General features: G+C 44.9%; 1 protein-coding gene across 3 annotated transcripts in view; it reads right to left on the bottom strand.

The window, feature by feature from the left end:
- Camk1d (calcium/calmodulin dependent protein kinase ID) overlaps positions 1-20462 on the bottom strand; it is a 414346-nt gene that overhangs the window by 259559 nt on the left and 134325 nt on the right. For all 3 annotated transcript variants that reach the window (XM_021643605.2, XM_060372960.1, XM_021643604.2), the window contains exon 2: positions 6426-6557. In XM_021643605.2, coding sequence (XP_021499280.1) covers positions 6426-6557 — 132 coding nt within the window. The remainder of the gene's footprint in view (positions 1-6425; positions 6558-20462) is intronic.

A 20462-nucleotide genomic window follows, 5' to 3' on the forward strand; every position in this document is an offset into this window, starting at 1 on the left:
CCCACTGCTGAGATTTCACCCTGGACAATGTAGCATCTATCATTATTCACACACACACACACACACACACACACACACACACACACACGGGGATAGATGCTAAGGCTCAAACTCAGGGCCTCATACTTCTCTGACAAGTATTTGCTGTCGGGTCCATCTCCCGTGCCCCCTTTTGATTTTGTAACACCCATCATAACATCCAGTTCTAACTCAATTACATCAGGTTAGACAGCAGTGTTCTTAAAAAAAAAAAAAAAAAAAGAGCTATTACTTTAATTATGTGTGAGTGTGTGCACAAGTGTGCGTTTGCAGGTGTGAGTGAATGCAGGTGCCCGCGGAGGTCGAGCGGGATCAGTTCTAGAGCTGGACTTATGGGCATTTGTGAGTTGACAACATGAATGGTGGGAACTGAGCCGGGATCCTCCGCAAAAGTGACGAGTCCTCTTAATGCTGAATCCTCCCTCTAGCCCCTATCAGTGTGTTCTTAAACCCTACCCAGTTAACCTCAACGGGCAGCCAGCGGTGAGGGCCAGAGCACCAGCGTGAACACAGGAACTGTCACTGGCTCTGTGCTTCCCTGGTGTACTGACAAGGTGAGGATAACCCAGTTTCAAAGCAGTTCCTCCTCAGGCCCCTTCCTGCAGCCTGCAAGGTAATCATCCGAACAGCGTGCTCAGTTCCAGGGCATCGCGAATTCCGTCTGAAATGTTGACCGTCTGAAACACATCTACAACTTCGTTTCTCCAGTGACTGACCTCTGCCCTAGGCACAGACTTCATGTGGGAAAACAGGCCATTTCAATGTTTCATTAACGTATGCTCGTGTTTAAGCAGCCCGAGCCTCAGTTTCCCCAAGTCTCAGTCTTAGTCAGAGGGTTGCTCTATACACACCCCTTCTGCTTTTCCTGCCACTTGCTTTCCTGTGTGCATCTCCTCTCCTCATCTCTAATCTTACGGCAGACTGTTAATGTATTTGCCTTTCCACCCCTGCAGAATGCCTGGGGTGATGCTATGAAATCAGATTGGAGCCTTGGCTGCCCTCTAAGTAAATAATGCCACAGAAATCATAAAGTATAATCCAACTAAGGTGAGCGGTGCTGACGATGTCATATTCCATACTGCATAAACTACTCTGTTTGTGGGGCCACAGCCAACCATGCTGTTTGCGACAGCTCATGATGAATCATATAAATCCAGCCCAGTAAACTCTAAAGTCAGGCGGGCAGCTTTTCGTGCTGCATAGCAACAGCCTACCACGATGCTTATCAGCCTTCTGCTTTCCTCCCTCCTCTAAAGTTGGTTTAATATCTACTTATCAAGTTGAAAATTCATTTTGGAACTATTTTCAGAGCAAGTGCAAAGACATCCACTAGGATGTATTAGCTGCATTACTTTTATCCAATGAAATAAATAAATCTCTCACCCTAGAATAAACCTAGCATGTAGGAGGACAAGCAGCCTCTTAAATGGGCACATTTGGATGAAACACAGCATGGAAACACATAGACAGCCAGGGAATATGAATTGCCTTTCTTGGACTCTACCTATAATGACTAGTTAAATTGTGCCAGCATTTATTTTATTTGTTTTTTATGAAAGAAATTTGCCTTTATTTCTTCTTAAAATTTCCATTATTTGGGGGATTATAGTGTAATTACATCATTTCTCTTCCTTTTCCTCCCTCCAAGCCCTCCGTTATGCCCCTTCTTCCTATTTTTCAAATTAATGGCCTCTTTTTTTTTTCATTAATTGATGTTTCTCTCTCCCCCCTCCTAAGTACAACCTGCTCAGTCTATATAATATTACTTGTGTGTGTGTTTTCAGGGAAGCAGCCAACAATTCTACTCAAGTGTGACACATATGATGACACCTATGATGCCTATGAACTACAATGATGCCAGCATAACACAATAAACCTAAGGGTGTAATGGCAGCAACCAACATCTCTCTAAATGGACCTAAGGACCACGCAAACAAAAAGGAAAATGTTGTCTGGTACCAGAAGCCGAGCCAACAACCCAGAGCTAGTGAACTCCTGGATCTGAAAGAAGAACCTACAGCCACCACTTTACTAAAGCAGCATAATTCCAAATGAGGCTAAATATTATTTTCTTATACTTAACGATAAGTGCAGTCCTCACCTCTCATCAGGGAAACTTCTCTTTGCAACAGAGACCATTTGAGAAAACCATTACAATCAAAGTGCAGAATTGTGGAACCCAGTCCCAATGAGCACGACCACAATAAAACTCTGGCACCTCAGGCTTAGGGAACATTGCAGAAGAGGGGCTGGAAAGGCTGTAAGAACCAGAGGAACAGGGGGTGGGTTTGCTGTAAGAGTGCGTCTCCTAGAAGTGCCAGAAGCCTCATCCATAAAGTCTCACCAATATAACTGCCTAAGCGTGAGCTGAAGCAAGGACAACAGCAGTAGAGCTGCGAATGAGGACAGAGGAAAGCCCTACACGAAGAACTACTACAACCTAGGAATGCTGAGAGCTGAGGGAAATAGTCTTCTTCGGGGAAGAACACATTAATTGGTTATCCAATATTTAAATGTTGTTATTGCTTTATGTTATGTTCTGTCCACATGCATGCATATGTGCCATTTGCCTGCCTACTGCCGCCAGAGACCAGAAGAGGGTGCTGGATCTCCCTGGAACTGGAGTTACAGAGGCTTGTGAGCCACCATACAAGTGCTGGGAATGAAGTATGGCCTCTCAAAACAAAACAAAACAAACAACAACAACAAAACAGCCAGTGCTTGTAACCACCGAGCCATCTCTCCATGCCCCTCCCCTGGGCTTATTTTAGTATGTGTCTCAGAAATGTTTACTGTCTACCAAAGCCTAGATCATGATGAGTTCTAGCCCTGGAAAGTCAACCAGTTGTCTCTATGCAGACATCCCCAAGACGTCCGATCCACCATGCCCAAGAGCTCAACCTTTACCTTCCTACTTATGGACTGTTAAAGAGATGACAATCCATAGTCAGTCACCCTCTTGCCCTATCAGAAACCGTAGTGTTAGCATCCTCTCCAATCTGTCCCTCAACTCCTCTCTGCCTCTTCCAATTCTTGACACTTAGAGTCAGCTCTGTATTAATGCCCTCCTATCTCTCTTTCATACAGCCCATAGCCCCTGCCTTAACATGTTCCTTCTTCATTTCTCTATATAGTTCACCTCATGACCTGTTATGTGTACGCATTCTACGCTCCTGCTCTCTCCAACCAGTCCTGCCACAGTACACATCATGATAAATCATCATCATATTGCTTCTCTCAGGATAACCCTATCACTCCTCATATCTGCTGCATGGAGCCCCATTCAGAGCAGTTTAGAACAAGAACCACCATCCTACCTTTCTCCAAGCTCAGGTCTCCTTTGCCTCACCTCAAACCTTCTGCCCCCATCAAAGGAACTTGTTCTCCATAATAACAGCCTGGTTCCTATCTGCTAACTTCTTCCCATACCCTTCCTTCTCTCTCACCTCTCAACTCTTCTTTATCCTCCTTTTTATTTTATTTTATTTTTAAATAGTGCCGGGAATCGAACCATGGCTTTGTGCAGCAATCTACCACTGTTTGGGTTGCTCCCTCTAACTGGAATGTCTACTTGTCTTTCTGTCCTAAAAGACTTAGGTGGCTGCCCCTCCTATATGCAACCTGTCCTCAACCCCATCCCTGGGTCCCATGCTGTTATCAAATCATCTACAACTTTATCCTCTTGATTAGTAGCAAAATCTCTATCTCAGATGTCAAGAATTACTCCATGTCTAATGTCTCGAGGTGCTGATTCCTAGTGTGTGCTATCTAGTCTTACGTCAACTTGACACAAGATAGAGTTATTTGAAAGGAGGGAGCTTCAATTGAGAAAATCCTCTATAAAATCTGGCTGTACATGTACGTGGACCTATCTGCATTGCCCACGTGGCACGCCTGGGTTGGCTACCCAGAGGCTATTTAAGCTGTGGGCTGGCTTTCCCCAGGGTCCGAGGATTGTTCAAGGTTCCTGAATAAACTGCATTGAAAAAAAAAATCTGGCTGTAGGGCATTTTCTTAATTAGTGATTGATGAAGGTGGGCCCAGACCATTGTGGGTGGTGTCAAACCTAGGCCAGTGGTCTTGGGTTCTATAAGAAAGTGAACTGAGCAAGCCATAAGGAATAAGCCAGTAAGAAGCACTCTTCCCTGGCCTCTGGATCAGCTCCTGCCTCTAACTTTCTGCCTTTTGAGTTTCTGTCCTGGCTTCCTTCCAGGAAGGACTACAATGTGGACAGGTAAGCCAAATAAACTCTTTCCTCCTCAGCTTGCTTTGGGTCATGGTGTTTCATGATAGCAATAGAAACTCTGTGATGTGGTGTATGCTGGGAACTTGATAAATATTTCTTCAGTTTATGAACATCACCACGGCAGCCCTCTAAGCATGGCTGCAAACCATTTTCTTTACAGCACATTTACTTTTCTTTCAGCTGTTCATGATGTGGAGAACCTTTAGGCCTACTTGTAAATCATTTCCAAAAGATTAACAAAATAAACCAGCATAGGAGATAAACCATCTCTTATCTCCTGAGAAATCATTTCTTTGTTCTTTACTCCCTAGAGAAGAGTCCATGCCTCTTGGCATGCCAACAACTGATAGCAAGAAGCTATCAAAACAAGGTATTCCAAATTCATGCTCCACCCTGGTTTTAAATACCCTGTCTGAGGATGTGATTAGCAGTGAGGCACTGGGTGGGGATACTGATTAAACCAGAATATTCATGTCATGAACCAAGGTAAGCTTATAAAGCCTGCACCTGTGCCCACTGTCCACGTAGATGGAAAATAACTCCAATGCTACATATGGATCTCCTGGGTTCTTTCATTTCTAAGCCCAGACAACAGAGGTGCCCAACGTGGAAGCTTTAAAAGGAGAATTACATCTCAAATGTCAACCATCTGTAACAGGTCTACAACTTAATCACCAGTGATGACTTCTTCCTCAAACACTGATTCCATATTGGAAAGTGGGCCATTTCAATAAAGGCTTCATTAACAATAGTGTTTTCCTGCCTGGTGCAAATATTCCTAATTTGTGTGCCCAGACTCTCTTCAACAAGCCCATTCCCTGAAATCTTCCTCAGGACAGTCTAAAGCTCACCAGATTCCAATAAACAACCCAGACAGCACAAAAAACAACCCAACAAATGAGTGAAAGAAAATTCCCACCCTAAAAAGCCATGGAGGCCCATTTGTTCTGGAACACTGATACCAAGTCTGTGTTCTTCTCCAAATTGCCCAAAGGTCAGGACAGGACAGACCGTTTCGACCACCTTCGAGGCGCTGGGCTGGATGGGTGGTGGCAAAGCATTGCTCAGTGGGGCACTGAAGGTCCCAGAAGGAATGGGATGAAAGACAGATTATTACACAGGAAAGATGTACAGCAGGTGGTGGTTACTTTCTGGGCTCTAAAAGGCTTGTTCTCATTCTGCTTTGTTTATCTGTGCTGGGTTTCTTGCTATGTACTGATTCCAAACCCCCAAAAATTTCAAGGATATTTGTAACATCTTTTATTAATAGCAACTCAAAAATTTTCCTGATAGGTGCCAAACGTGCAAAAGCAGGTACCATATAAGGTTTGCTCCCTCACACATCCTGAGATATAGTGGAAAGATTTAATTCTAACACTACATTTGAGCACATTACAGAGAACAACCTTAGAAGACTCTCTGTGTGTGTTCGGGAGTGGGGGAGGTTCAGATCACATCAGAATGGCTGTGTGTGGCACTGTACTGAAGGGGGTGAGATTTTGATTCAGTTCTATTACACGTGGGAAGGGAGGAATATTCAATGAAGGTAGTGAATGAAACTCTTTGGAAACTCCTGGGTGTCCAGTGCCATGCGGGTGGCAGAGAAAGGGGAGTGGGTGGGGTCACAAGTGTAGACACAGCACTAGAGGAATTGCTATTTCAAGCTTTGCACATATGAACTATACAGATGGAGGTTTCCAGCTTCATATCCTTATAGAAATAAAGCAATAACAATGGCAATAATAATGATACGCTAGACTCTACGGCAGTGATGACACTTTAAAGTGATCACAGACACTCAGAAAACACCATCTCACTAACTCAGCACACTGCTGCAGAAATGGTCTGAGTGCTACTTCATAAGGGAGACTGGGGCCTCAGGAACCAGCCAGTGTCACTCAGCTGTGGTGAATGATGGGGGTCTCAGTTTGAAATTAAGTCACCCCGCAACTGTGCTTTTTGGAAAGAATTCCATCTGCTACAATGTTCTAGGATGCCAGAGCTACAGGAAAGCACTTTCACAGCCCCGCATGAGTGCCAGTCTTCATCTGCAGGGCCCACCCCTTTCTGCGGCTGGTAGCTGATGGCGTCCCTGACCCCTGGGAAGCCAGCCTTTGGGCAGCCTTCTAGAAGCACTTACTTTCTAAGAACAGCGATCTCGTTCTCAATGCTGCTCTCTTTGCCCTTCAGTGCCTTCTTCGGGATGCACTTCACTGCAAAGAGTTTCCCAGTTGCTTTCTCTTCAGCTAAAACCACTTCAGAAAAGGCCCCACTGTGAAGAGAGAGGGAGAAAAAGACAGGTTAGGGTGAGAGGTTCTCATTTCAGAAAGGCCCCTCTAATCCCAGCACAGTAACAAGGAGCATGAGCACAGGCATTACTGTCACTTTGTGTCCAGCAGGACTCCTTCCCAAATGACCTTAGAAGAGGAAACCATATGGACAAGTGTGCCCCAATGCAAAGTCAATGGATGTCAACACAGGCCCATAGGGACAATGGAGGCTGCCATGGGTTAGCCATTGAGGTGCCTCTTCTCACCCTGCTATACAACATGGTCAGGTTAGGGTCACTTGGTAGGCACCAAGAGCATTCCTCAAAGAGGTTCCCTCACAGAGGAAGAAATGGTATCCAATAGCATGGCCATGCAGACCAGAAAGTCACAGACACTACAATTAATTCCCTAAAGGTCCTCTCACCCAAAGAATTTCCCAGAGTGCCTCATAAACACTGAATTAATTCTTGCAGACAGGAAAGAAGGTAATTAAAGTGTGAGCCAGGGCTACATGAGGTAGTGGCACTGGGGTTAACTGATTGGTAGGGTAGACAATCTTTCATTCTGTAGCTTATTTCCTTAAAAACCCGTCAACCAAACAAGGACCATACAGTGGGGATTATTAGCCTGCCTGAAAATATAATTTCAAATTTTGACAACAGAGAAGTACATTGTGACTGGCATGTATGGAGCCAAAAGGCCTATCTCTCCCAGGTGATGGTATGCTCCGCTGGAAAAGCTCTCTCCTAGCCTTGAAACAGACTCCTACCCTTTAGTCACTGACAAAGATTTTCCCAAGCTTAGACAGGAATTCATGTCTGCTTGATAGAGTGGATGGTGAGTCTTTGGGATGATATTCCAACTAGGGCACAGACTTTTAGACAAGAAGTCTGTCCATTTTTCTGGACTGAATCTAATTATACAGACCCTGAGGGCAGGAGAGAATCATTCAATGAAACATTCAAATGGAAAGTCCCAGCAAGAACCTTCTGCCCAAATCTATAAAGAATGCATAAGTAGGATTCTTTACTCAGAAGACTATATTCTGGAAAAAAAAAAAAAAGAAGAAGAAGCAGCTTCTTGAACCACCTAGAACAATCATCATTAAATATAAATTCATAAAGCCTCACAACAGAGTTTTTACAGAATAATCAGACAGTTTCTGTGATATCTGCTCACTACCAAGGAGTTTGACCCAAGAAAACCAGTTCAGAATAAGCTCAGCGCTTTGGGCCTCCCATCACTTCTCATGCAAGGATAGATTCACCCAACACAGGGTGAAGAGACCTGAACACTCAGACACCAGCTCCTTTTGGCTACCTTCCTCCATCATGTAAGGACTGTGCATGGGAATGAGAAATCTCACCGGGGATTGGGAAAATACCAGGCCTCATACACCAGGGGTCATTTTACACCAGAGTCCACTCATTTATTTTCAGCATCTACTCAGTTCCATGTAGTATACATTATACTAGGAACTGTCATATGCTGCTCATACTTGCTCAGTCTGGGAGTGAGGAAGACTTGGTTATTTTCACGCATGCTCTAGACCCCTTTTCCAAGGGCAGGCTGTCCCCCAGATCTGAGGGAGCAAAGACAATTGCAAGACAGTTCAAGGGTAAAAGAACTGTGTCTTTGAGAACAGTAAGAAGGTGAACTATTTCCAAGAAGGTTTTTATTATTTATCCCATGGTGAGAACATGGAACTCATCCATGGAAAGCTGTTCTCTGCCCAGAGCTCTCAGTCTGGGACCTTAGTCATGACTGCTACAGCAGGGCTTCCCCAGTCACTTCTGCTGAATAACTGTAAGGCCCCAACTTGATAATATCCCTTTTCCTGCTGCTATTCGTTCTTTTTTAGTTAGAAGCTTCACCCATGGGAAGGCACTATCAGAAACTCCAACTGATTCTCTTAACAAGGCTTCACCGGTTCGATTTCTGCTAGGTGTTCATAAGCCCCTGAATTGAGGTTGCCTTTTCTTTACTCTCTCAGTTGGGCTGCTCCAGTCATCTCTGCTGGATATTTTGAGTGCCCAGTCTGAAGATGTTTTACTATCTTCTGATTCCATCTACTCCACCTATCTGGTACTTACTATTTATTCCTTTACTTTTATCTGCTGTACAGTCAATAAACTCATTTAAAAAATCAGAATTGTAGGCATCATAGATCATTCCCCCATGCAGCTAACTAGGAGGTCTAGCCAATCAATGAGAGACCCTGCCTCAAACAATAAGATGGAGAGCATACCACGAGGACTCCTGACATCAGCCTCTACACTCCACGGGCAAGTGTACACAGCCAGACATGCACATATATACAAATACACTATACCTGCCCACATATTCAATAGGTGCACTACACACACACACACACAAACACACATGCACACTATTTGAACAGAGAGGTTTTTTTTTGTTTTGTTTTTTTGCCATAATCCTACCAGCATTATACACAACAACTATAAGATTTAAAAAAGAAACCAAGCGATAGCTAAATAGGCAAGCAAAGTGTATCCCATACACACAATGGAACATTATTCATCCCTTAAGAGCCTCTGGCACATGGTCCAATACAGATGAACCTTGAAGACGTGTGCTAGATGAAAGACACTAGTCACAAATAAATAAATAAGTAAGTAAATAAATAAATAAATAAATAAAGTAACACTATGTGGTTTCACTCCTGTGAGGTCCTGGAGCAGTCAGGTTTATAGACATGGAAAGCAGACCAGGGTGGAGGAAGGAAGAACAGAAAGTGACTGTTTAATTGGGACATGGTCTGGAAAATAAAAAGGACCCAGAAGCAGATGGTGGTGGTTACACAACAATGTATAATAGTTAGGGCCATAGAATCCCACACCCAAAGTGGTTAAAATGATAACGTTTATGGTATGCCTATTTTAGCACAGTAAAAAATAAACAGAATACCTATGTGTATGATAGCATAGCCTCACATGGAGGTGGTGGGAAAACATGATAAACCTTTTACTCATTACCTCCCAAAAGAAGAGAGGAATTAGGAAAGTTGCAGGGTACCATGTGATGTGGGCTGCTTGATATCTACAGAACGTTCTGGCCTCTATCAACTCATCTAGTCCTTGGGGAACTCTGAAAAATACAGCACACACAAGAAGTTACTGTCAACATCTTTAAGAGTCCAGGACATGGAGCGCAGGGCTCAATGCAGATACAGGATAGAGTAGGAAAACCAACATGCTCCTCAATCCTCTGAGCTTTCCCATTTATCTTTTATTTGTGCGTGTGTACCTAGGTGTGTGTGTGTGTGTGTTTCTGCGTGCAGGTGTACATGAGCTTGCAGGTACACATTCAGAAAGGACAACTTCCATTATCATTCTTCAGATGCCATTTACCTTGTTTTTACAGACAGGATCTCCTCATTAGCCTGGAGATGGCAATGTGGCCTATACAGATCGGCCAGTGAGCCCAGGGACTACCCATCTCTGCCTCCCCAACACTGGAGATACAAACAGATGCACCACACCTATTTTTTTCACATGTATTCAGTCCCTAAGCATTCTGCTAACTGAGCCATCTTCTCAGCCCGCTCTAAGGTCTTCCTTAGTATACTGTGCTGAGGCGGTTCTTACTGCTGCCGGGGAGCCCACCCTGTCACCGAAGGTGACATCAGCAGAAGGAACAGACAGTGTTGCTAGGGGAACTGCCCTCATTCCCAAGCTCCAGCACACAAAACCACTCTTTTTCTCATTTACCCAAACAACGTGTGCAAATTTATCTTCCTTAAGCTTTCCAAAGGTGATGCTTTCCGGTCTTACAAGCTGTACGATTAGCATAAGCTGTTATTGTTCACACACACACACACACACACACACACACACACACACACACACACACAAAGAGAAATCACTTGAAGACACTTTCCATGCTCAAGAAAGATAATTAAAGCATCAAAAGCAAAACTGGTAAGTGAACCTTTTCAGTCACTTTCAGCGTAATTACTCAGAGCAGTTGGGGGAGGGCAAGCTGGCGGTGGCAAGGGAAAAGATGCAAGAGCCCCATGGGCCTTCAGACAGCCCAAGAGAATAAACGCCCAGGAAGGAAAGTGGGGCAAGGAGTGCTGTCCAGTTGTACTCGACTGTGAACATAAGCAGCATGTATTCAGAACTGGGTGGCCCAGCACCGTCCTAGACATTTATGCCTGGCAGACAGCAGCCTGCGATGCCAGTGGGCCAGAGGACAAGTCAGGCCCTCCTCCCCCATGACCTGACTGATTTCTTCCCTTCCACTCCAGGGATACCGTGGCGGACACATGTGTTCACATCTGCCTAAGAAAGTTACCATAACACACTTTGTTTTGACTGGTGAAAATATTAGATTTGTGAGTTTATGGCATGCTCCCCCCTCAGGGTGACATAAGTAAAAAGTAATACGAAAGGGGAAGGTAGGTTATTGTATAGACGCGAAGGAGTTAGAAATGCACAGTTGTGGGAGAAAGTAAAATTCCAACGTTCTGAGAGATTACATGCTTCCAAGTCGTGACGAAAATGTTTATTTGAATTATAAAGGAAGTAATTATTCTAAAAACAAACAAAAATCTAAGTCCTTACTGAAATTAAATGTCTGGTAAATTAAAGTCACCAGAAAGGTCATACAAGATATTCTTGAGAAAGCAAGGAACTTCTCTGGCTGGAGAGAAACTGCACAAACCGCAGAAGCTGACCCCTCCTTCCCTGCTGTTCTTCCAAAGAAAATCAAGTTGTCACCTGGAGGCAGCCTTCTTGAATTCGACGGGTTCCCAGTTGGAAATCATCTCTGGAGAGCAGAGTTTCAAGATTCAAGGCAAATGTCATGTGACTGAAGAATTTTAAACAACTGCTTAAGCTCTTAAATTTATAAGCGATGTCTAAAACATCATTGCTGTCTGCCAGCCCTTTTGTTTTGCTTTGATAAGGGCTCTAGAACAAAATCTTGGTGTAGACAACTGTGAGCAGTCCGCATCTGGCCCACTCAGAGTGCAACAACCCAGCATCCGGGTGGCCAATAGGAGGGCAAGTGTGCTGGGCTCTGGGAAATGCCTCATCTTCCTATATCCCCTGGAAAGGCAGCATATGCCAAATGCCTCAGGGATGCCTAGGCTAATGCCTGGCATTAAAGGTTTGTGAACCATGGCTGCCATGTACTATCCAGATGTGAAAATACAGGGAGCCATTCAGAGCATCCTAATTCCACATCTGTGTCTACTATTAAGACCAGAATTCAGAGTGGTGGCAAGTAAATCCTGATTGTGCTCATTGAACCACCCACTCACTACCAGTTTTTACCATCAGAGCAGAAGGTAGGCATGATGGCACACACCTGTGATTCCAGCTATTCCAGAAACTGAAGCAAAAGGACAGCTTGAACCTAAGAGCCTGAGGACAGCCTGGGGGATATAGCAAGACTGTTTATTAAAAAGAAAGGGAGGAGCCAGCAACAGGGCTCATCCTAGGGTCCTTATCATCAAGAGCTGACAAGCTGAGTTCAGTCCCTGAGACCCATGTGGTAGAAGGACAGAATCAATTCCCTCAGGTTGTTCTTAATCTTCACATATGTAACACACACACACACACACACACATCTTTATTTTTAAAAGTAAATAGAAAATAGAATAAAAAACTAGAACCATAGCTTCTGGCTTCCCTTCTCATCTTCTAATAATCTTTAACCTGAAACAAAGAAAACTATCAAATAGTCTCTAGGAGAACAGAGCACAGCTGGCTGCTCAGGGCGTACATCACTTAAACACAAATTCTTTTCTCAGGGAAGAACAATTTGATCACAAAACAGAGGAGGCGTCAGCCTCCAGTCTCCTGTAGCTCTCGGTACTGGGGAGGTCTGCGATGCTGGTGAGCGCACTATCTCCTGAGGCTGAGCAAAGCACTTGCCACCCAGGCACGAGGACGTGAGGTGAGATCCCAGCACCCACACAGCCACCAGATGTAGTGGTTTGCACCTGCAGTCCCACACTGAAAAGGTAGAGACAGGTGGGTCCCTGGGGCCTGCTGACCAGACAAGCCGGGCTACTCGGGAGCTCCAAGCCACTGAGAGACTTTTACAAAAACCAAGGCACATTGCTTCTAAGAATGGCACCAGAAGTCGTCATGTGGCCTTTACTTGCATCCATTCACACATGCTCTCACACAGAGATGAACACACACACACACACACACACACTATACACACACAGGGTAGGGGGTGGTGAGGGAAATTCCTTAGATGAAACGACTTTCAGAAAAGAGCAGGAGCTGTCTTTTTGATTCATGATAGTACGCTCAGACGACCATTTGGTAAAATTACATACATCCCAAATTAGACAAAGAAATAACCAGATGCGGGAGGGGTGGCCCTGTTAGTGGAGAGCCGGCTATTATTGGCTCATTCCCTTTCTGTGCTTTTCAGCTGTTCCACATATGAAGCGGATTGATTGTGTTATTAACTTTATTTATTAACGGCATCGTCTCGAGCCTGCTACCATCATCACGCCCCGAGACTGGGCCTCCTGACATTGCCCCAGGCCTCTTGCCATCAATCAAAATGTTCTTTTCCACTAAGCACACAGTTCCCCTGGTGTAGGGCCAGGACGCCATGTAGTTTTAAGATACGGGAAAAGGACTTAAACAGAAAAAGTGAATGAAGTTAGTGATATTCCGCTTGAGACAATCTAGGAACTAGACAGGCACTATTTAGAGCCATTTCTTCAGAACAAAGTCAGTTCTTAAGGTGGAAAAGCCCTGCATGCTGACGCCAACCAAGAAAGCGAGTGGATCACAACACCGCCTGGACTAAGATGCGCCTGGACTAAGATGGTCTCGGTCTCAGCAACTCCCCTGGTGGAGAGCAAGCAATCTGAGACATGCTAGCTCTTCCCGCAGGCCCCACACTTTCTTGTACTGCGTGTGCGCCTTCCTCTAGTGCTGACTCAGCACCCTAACCAAAAGACCCCAAACGTGCCCGGTGTGAAGAAATCAAATCCTGCCACACAAGCCTATCAAAATGGCCTCGATTTCCTGTCCTCCCAGAACAAAGGTGTGAGCGCTGCATGACGATGGGTATATGATTTAGGTGAAGCCCGCATCCACTGAGGTGCACCTTACAGGAACCTCCACTTGGCAATTACCTAGTCAGCTGTATGTCAGTATACACAATGTTTAACCTAAAAGAACTAAAATTCTTTCCCCTGAAAGACAATCTGCAATGTCCATTCTTTACTAACTGCTGCCAGGGTCTCAGCAACCACTTCAAAACAGAGACAAATCCTTAACTTTAGGGGAGGTGCTACGAAACACGAAGGCTCTTGATGAAAGTGTGTGTGTGTGTGTGTGTGTGTGTGTGTATGTGCGTGCATACGGGTATGCTTATATGTGTGTGCATATGTGTGTAGAGGCCAGAGGTCAATCTCAGGTCCCTTCCTCAGGTCCCTCTACTCCCTACTTTTTAAGACAAGCTTTCCTGCTGAACCCGAGTCTCAACAATTTTGCACGAGCTGCTCCAGCAAGCTTCAGCCAGAGATCCACCTGCCTTCCTTCTTCTTCCCCAGTGGCGGGATTATAGACAGGTACTGCTCAGTCCCACTTCCTACAGGACTGCTAGGGACCCAAACCCACGTCCTCACGCCTGAACAAAAGCCCTTCGCCAGCTGAGCCATGACCTACTTCTTATTCCTTCTAACCGGAGAGAAAAAAATCCAATCCTCCTCGGTAACTGGAAAATTCCACAATGACAGGCAAATTTCCACGAGATCTTCAAGAACCAGGAAGAGGTATTCTTAAACATTCACCCGATTAGCCTGATTGTTCCCCAGGTCCATTCTTATTCTCAGTGCATTTCTGCGTCTCGAGCCACTGAAGCAGTGCTCAATTGTGACAAACCTTGTGACTAGGAAGGCATCAAATGGCTGGCACCCTCATTGCCTTTGACATCTTCAGTTTCTGAAGGCTTTTCTGTGGCACTAAATCTTTACTGCTAATAGAGCCACTGATCCAAATACAGCAGACAAATAAATTCCAAATGAATGCATACTGCCATCCTCCGAACACGCTTCATTTAACAGCACAACTTTTCCCCCTCAGTTCTCTAACAGGCTCTCATATTTTATCTCTGTGGTCCCTGTGTCACCTGTCAAAGGGTGACAGAGACCCAAACAGAGTTGGAAGGTTTTGGTGTTGTTTTTTTTTTTCTTTTCCCTTATCATACCACCATGGAAGATTTTGGGAGCCTAATTTTTGGAGATGGTGGAAAGTAAAATGGTTTGGCTCTTCTGGGACCACGAAATCTCCCAAGGCCACAGCTTGCAGGGCTGGTGTCATAAAGCATCTAGATGGGCTACTTGCTATATGGTAGTATTTAACATAGTCAGAACTGGAGGGATGAATTAGATGAAGCAGGAACTCCTGGAATATTTCCACCTCTCATTAGGAAGGCGTCTTTCCTCAGAGGTGGCTCTTCAAAGTGCCTTCACTTCTCCCTTAGCTATGACAAGGACCCAGACATGGTGGAGACTTACGCCCTTCTCTTTGACTACTGCAAAGATCCAATGCCGGGTCAGCACTAGTGGGAAGTTCTTTTAGTGGGGCCAATAGGCATCTCTTGTGAGCTTCAGGCTGGGCTAGAACAGGATATCCATTAGAAACCTGCCAGTTTGGTCCTTCCCGTGGCCAGCACAGGACCTCTTTTTATTTTTTAACAGTACTAGGGATCAAATCCAAGGCTTACATATGCCAGGGGAGCACTCTACAATGAGCTGAGCCACATACATCCTTGCTTTATTTTTAACTTTTGAGACAGGATCTCATTAAGTTGCCCAAGCTGGCCTTGAAGTCCCTCTGTAGCCAAGGCAGCCCCTGGACTTGTGATCCTCCTGCCTCAGTCTCTCAAGCAGCTGGGAATGTGAGTCTGTACCATGGGATCCTGGTAAGATCCTCTTGCTGACTTCTCCAGTAAGGCTGGCTTTCATTGCTGCTTAGAGCTATATCTGAACAAGAACTGGACAAACAGTTGTCAGGCTTCCTGATAACCAGTTACCAGTGTCCTCTTTGATTCTCTATGCACCCTCGGAAAAACCAGAGTCCTAGAAGCTCAGTGATGATTAATGGGACAACTGGCTACACCTATGGAAAGAAAATAGTACCAATATTCTGCTCTAAAAAAAAGCAAATTAAATTTAGAAATAGCAAAGAATTAGGAGGATACCGAGCAATCTGAAAACTATAATGGAGATGCATGGTGGCACATACCTACCACCTCAGCACTCAGGAAGCTGAGGCAGGAGAGGGATCATGAGTCTGTGAGCTATACAGTGAGCTCTAAGTCAACACGAGCTATGTAGTGAGATCCAGGTCAGACTGGACTACATATTGAAATCTAAGTCAGCCTGGGCTACATAATGAGATCCAAGTCTCCCTGGTTACATGGTGAGCTCCACGTCAGCCTGAGCTACATGGTGAAACTGTCTCTAAAACAAACAAGCAAAAATACACATATGCACAATAGAATGCTATACACCTATTTAAAATAGCTAAATGGATTTAGACTATTGAATTATACCCCAAGATATAAGTGTAAGAATATTATATGTTATGTTCACATTTCTTTCTTTCTCTGTCTCTTTCCCCCTCTTACACACACACACGCGCGCGCACACACACACACACACACACACTGAGAGTGAGAGAGAGAGAGAGACAGAGAATGAGAGGATGTGGGAAGGATGGATAAGAAGCACAGACCAAATCCTCTGGGGAGAGGTGTGAGGGCAAAGCTCACTGCGGGACTTTCTCTGATCCATTTTATTATGCACCCATACTTTCTCTATTAAAAGTTAATGAAATGGAGAAATGTTTAGGAAAGGAGAGAGAATAATCAATAATAATTTATACAAAATGACTAGCTAATTAAAGCCCTGTACTGGATCTCTTAACTACATCAGCCCACTAGCTATTTCACAGTGACAAAATGCCAATGACAATCCTATCCCACAGCCAAGTTTATCCTTTGTGCTGTAGAGACAACCTGTCTAGACAGGACTCCTATGAACTAGTTATTCAGCCCTGGTTCACAGACTGGCCATGTAGTATCCTTTGGGACAAATACTTGTCTTCACAGAGATTACTCTTAAATAAGGTGACACTGGGGAACACATGGAGAAAAAAGAATGTAAAATGGGCCTTGAAGGATGAATATGTTTTAATGTACATGAACAGAGAGGTGGAGCCAGGAAGTTAGAAAGAAGACAAGAAAGTCAGGATGATGCAGTAGGATGTGTTCCAAGGCTGGGGGAAAGGGCTATCCAAGGAGAGCAGGTGTCAAACCCTTGAGGGAAGAGGAGGGATGACATGCATCAGCAGGCAGCAGAGGTTTGTAGTGAGATTCACTGTGTTCAGCACACACCCTGTGTGTCTGTGTGTCCCATGTTATCTGTATTCACAACCCTGTATAATCTTATGACAGACAGAATCATGACCCACCAGATATCCAGGTCCTGGCTTGTGACTATACCGCCCGACCCAGCCAAGGAGAGTTTGCAGGTATGACTAGGCTGTATATTTTCCGGGGTGGAGCTAATACAATCACAAAGGTCCTTATAAGAGGAAGACAAGAAAGTCAAATTCTGAGGTGATGTGACAAAGGAAGTCATCCATTTCAAGAGTGACATCCATTCTTGAAGAGACACAAGTCATGAAATACATTCCGTCCTTACTTAGGGGGCTAGAGGAACAGCAGGCATGGACTCATCCCTAGAATGTCAAGGAGCACGAGCCCTTCTAAAGTCTGGAGCTTTGCCTTGCGAGATTCAATCTGGGACTAAGATAAAACTAAGATAATTTGTGGTGCTCAAAGGTAGGTAAGTTTTGCTAAGTTGTGACAGCAACAGTAGGGACTAAACACAAAACTAGTAGTAGAAGAAGCATCATGTGTCGTCATGCAGAAACTAGGTTCGTTGCTGCTTAAGGAGATGTAAGTCTCAAAACCCACTGGCCAGGGAGCGACAATTCCCAAACTCAGGTGTGTCATGTGGGCAGGACGATGCCCTGGTGGCAAGCAAGAGCCCACACGGTGTGTGCTCTGAACGTCTGATGGAAAAGTGTGCACCTGATGCAGGCTGTGATGAGAACGGATGGCTTAAGCAAGTGGAAAAATAAACAGCCGGTGAATATGCAACATCCTCATTCCAACCAAATGCGTTTGGGATTATGTTCCGTGTCCTTTAAACATCCCTTGGAATGAGAACAAATGATTTTGGCACGCAGGAAGTTTATGTATGGCCAACAATTGCCTTATTTATGCTACTTAAGAGCATTAAAAAAAAAAAAACACTTCCTGTATTTTTTACCTTTAAAAATTCCGCTCCCCTTTTCTGTCTTTGCTTCACAAAGGAAATACCCTACACCCATGAGCTGCATCTTGAGTAATTTCATCAATAAAGCTGTGAACAGAAGGTGGCCACGATATGTGCTAGTCTGTACATCCTTAGGAGTATAGAAGTTAAATCTGTATGTGCGTGTGTGTGCATGTGTGTGACTGGGGACTGAACCAGAGCATCCTGCATGCTAGGAAAGTGTTTGACCACCGAGATGCAGCAGCATCCCTTCTGAGTGCAGACTAAAGTACAGAGAATATTCCTTTCCCCTACAATACTGTGAGGGAAGGAAGGAAGGAAGGAAGGAAGGAAGGAAGGAAGGAAGGAAGGAAGGAAGGAAGGAAGGAAGGAAGGAAGGAAGGAAGGAATCTGAAGCTCTTCTAACCTAAATAATTGCCATCGCCATTATTTTCCTCCTTACCATCATCATAGCACCACCATAGCACCAATACTGTCCATTGAAGCTTACCTTTAAAATATTATTACTAACCACATTTTTATTCTATCAATAACACATGGTAGCATTATTATGCCCATTCTACAGCTGAGAAAACCCAGGCTCCAGAAGATTACATTTTAGCTATTAAGCTAATAAAGCTGACAGTCTAACCGTGGCCTGACGCTGAAGTCACCCCCGTCATTTTGAGACCGTATCATTTCAACATCAGTCTAGCTGAGGTCAAACCTCAAACTGAGAAAGAGTGGTGACAATGAGGTACCAAGGGTTTCCTCTGTGCTCCCCACCCTCCGAGTGTCCACCGTCCCCTTACCCATACCTTATAAAAAGTATCAGAAAGGTAAATTCATTAACATTGCCAGAGGACTTCCCAATAGAACATGCTGACCCTGCCCTACTGCCATTTCCCAGGGCTCTAGAATTAGGTCCCTCCTCTGGGTCTTGGCACCTTAAAATGCTGCATAATTTTCACTCTTTTTTTAAAAGAACAAATACTCAGTGAGAGCCAAACTGACCTCCTGTCCACCCACTGATCCTGTCTCTTTCTAAATGGCCCACGAATCTCATTATTCATTTCCTGATTAATAGAACCAACCTAACCTTCCAGCATAATTGGCAGGCCCTTTGGTCTCTTACAACATAATCAAATTAACTTTATCCCAGCCCATAGAAAAGTTCATACCTCTGCAGGCTTGGCCATGGGGAAACATTTTGTTTGCTGTTCAGCAACTTACACACAGAGGCTGCTAATCAGTTTATTACAAAGAGCTGATTGATACACACACTTCTGGCCCAAACTAATAGTGTGTCTGCCCTGTGACTCCCACGGAACAAAAGATGATAGCGTGGTGCTATTCCTTGCCCTCAAACTAAAGGCCAGGGCATGGCAATATGGTTCACCGGGATTTTTTTTTTCCAATTCCTTGGCCTTGGTGGGTTATGAGCCATCAGAAAGAACATAGGCACAAACATGCTCTCGACAGCACTCCCAAGCCCCCAGACCAACAGAGAGGCCCAAGTCCCAGGCACATGCCACTCAACCTGGCCCAGGAGAGCAGAGAAAGGCTCCACACTGCAGCTCCTTCATGGCCACTTCCCTGACACTCAGGATTGGGCTGTCCTGGAATTCAGGACAGGTGAAAACAAGACATCCCCCCTCCCCCCAAAGCAAAGATTCCACCAGCCAGGTGCTTTGAGGGCCTCCAATGCACTTGGCTGTCTAAAAGTCTTTCCCTAAATTGGCCCATGATTAAGGCGCTTGAGATTTCATCAGCAAGCCACTTCCCGTTAGGAGACACAACTATTGACATCCCCACAGAAATCTGTGTGCTTCCTGGGAACAGGCCAGTATGCCACACGAAGACATTAGCAGCGCTCAGCGGGAAGTCCTTAATGAAACTGGAAACTAGCCATGGTTTAAACATGAGTTAGCTCTGGCCCTGTGAACAGCGGCTGCTCTTTCAAGGAAATGAGAATGACAAGCTGCCACAGATCGCATCAGACAGGGCACTTTGTACTGTCCCTCCAGGTGCTGGGGGACAGTGGCAAAGAGCCTCGGACACAGTGGTCAGGTCACACATTTATGAGCTGCAAGGATCGGAAGGAAGAGGCGATTAAGTCAGTGACCACATGCTGAGAAAAATTAAAGGAAAGGTGTTGAAGAGAGGTGAACGGGTGGCTCTGCCCTCAGAAGCTCCCATGCCAGGGAGAGGGAGGCAGAGAAGAAACAAATCCATATGTAGCTGGGGAGTTGGATCCTTTGGCAAAGCACTTACCAGGCAAGCATGGTGCCCTGAGTATGACCTGCAGAAGCCATGTAAAAAGAACTATGTATGGTGACACACGCTTGAAATCCCAGCTGTGGGAAGGTGGTAGACAGATCCGTGGGGGTTGGAGGCCAGCCAAACCAGCCTAATAGTGATCTCCAGACCCATGAGAAACTGCCACCAAACAGGGGGCATGGCACCTAAGCAACAACAGCCAAGAATGTTCTCTGGCCTCCATACATATGTATGCACATGCACGCACACACACACACACACACACATCACATGTCTACATGTACGTGCAAAAAGT

This window comes from Meriones unguiculatus, chromosome 19 (assembly GCF_030254825.1).
Source record: "Meriones unguiculatus strain TT.TT164.6M chromosome 19, Bangor_MerUng_6.1, whole genome shotgun sequence".
NCBI classification, from domain to species: Eukaryota; Metazoa; Chordata; class Mammalia; order Rodentia; family Muridae; genus Meriones; species Meriones unguiculatus.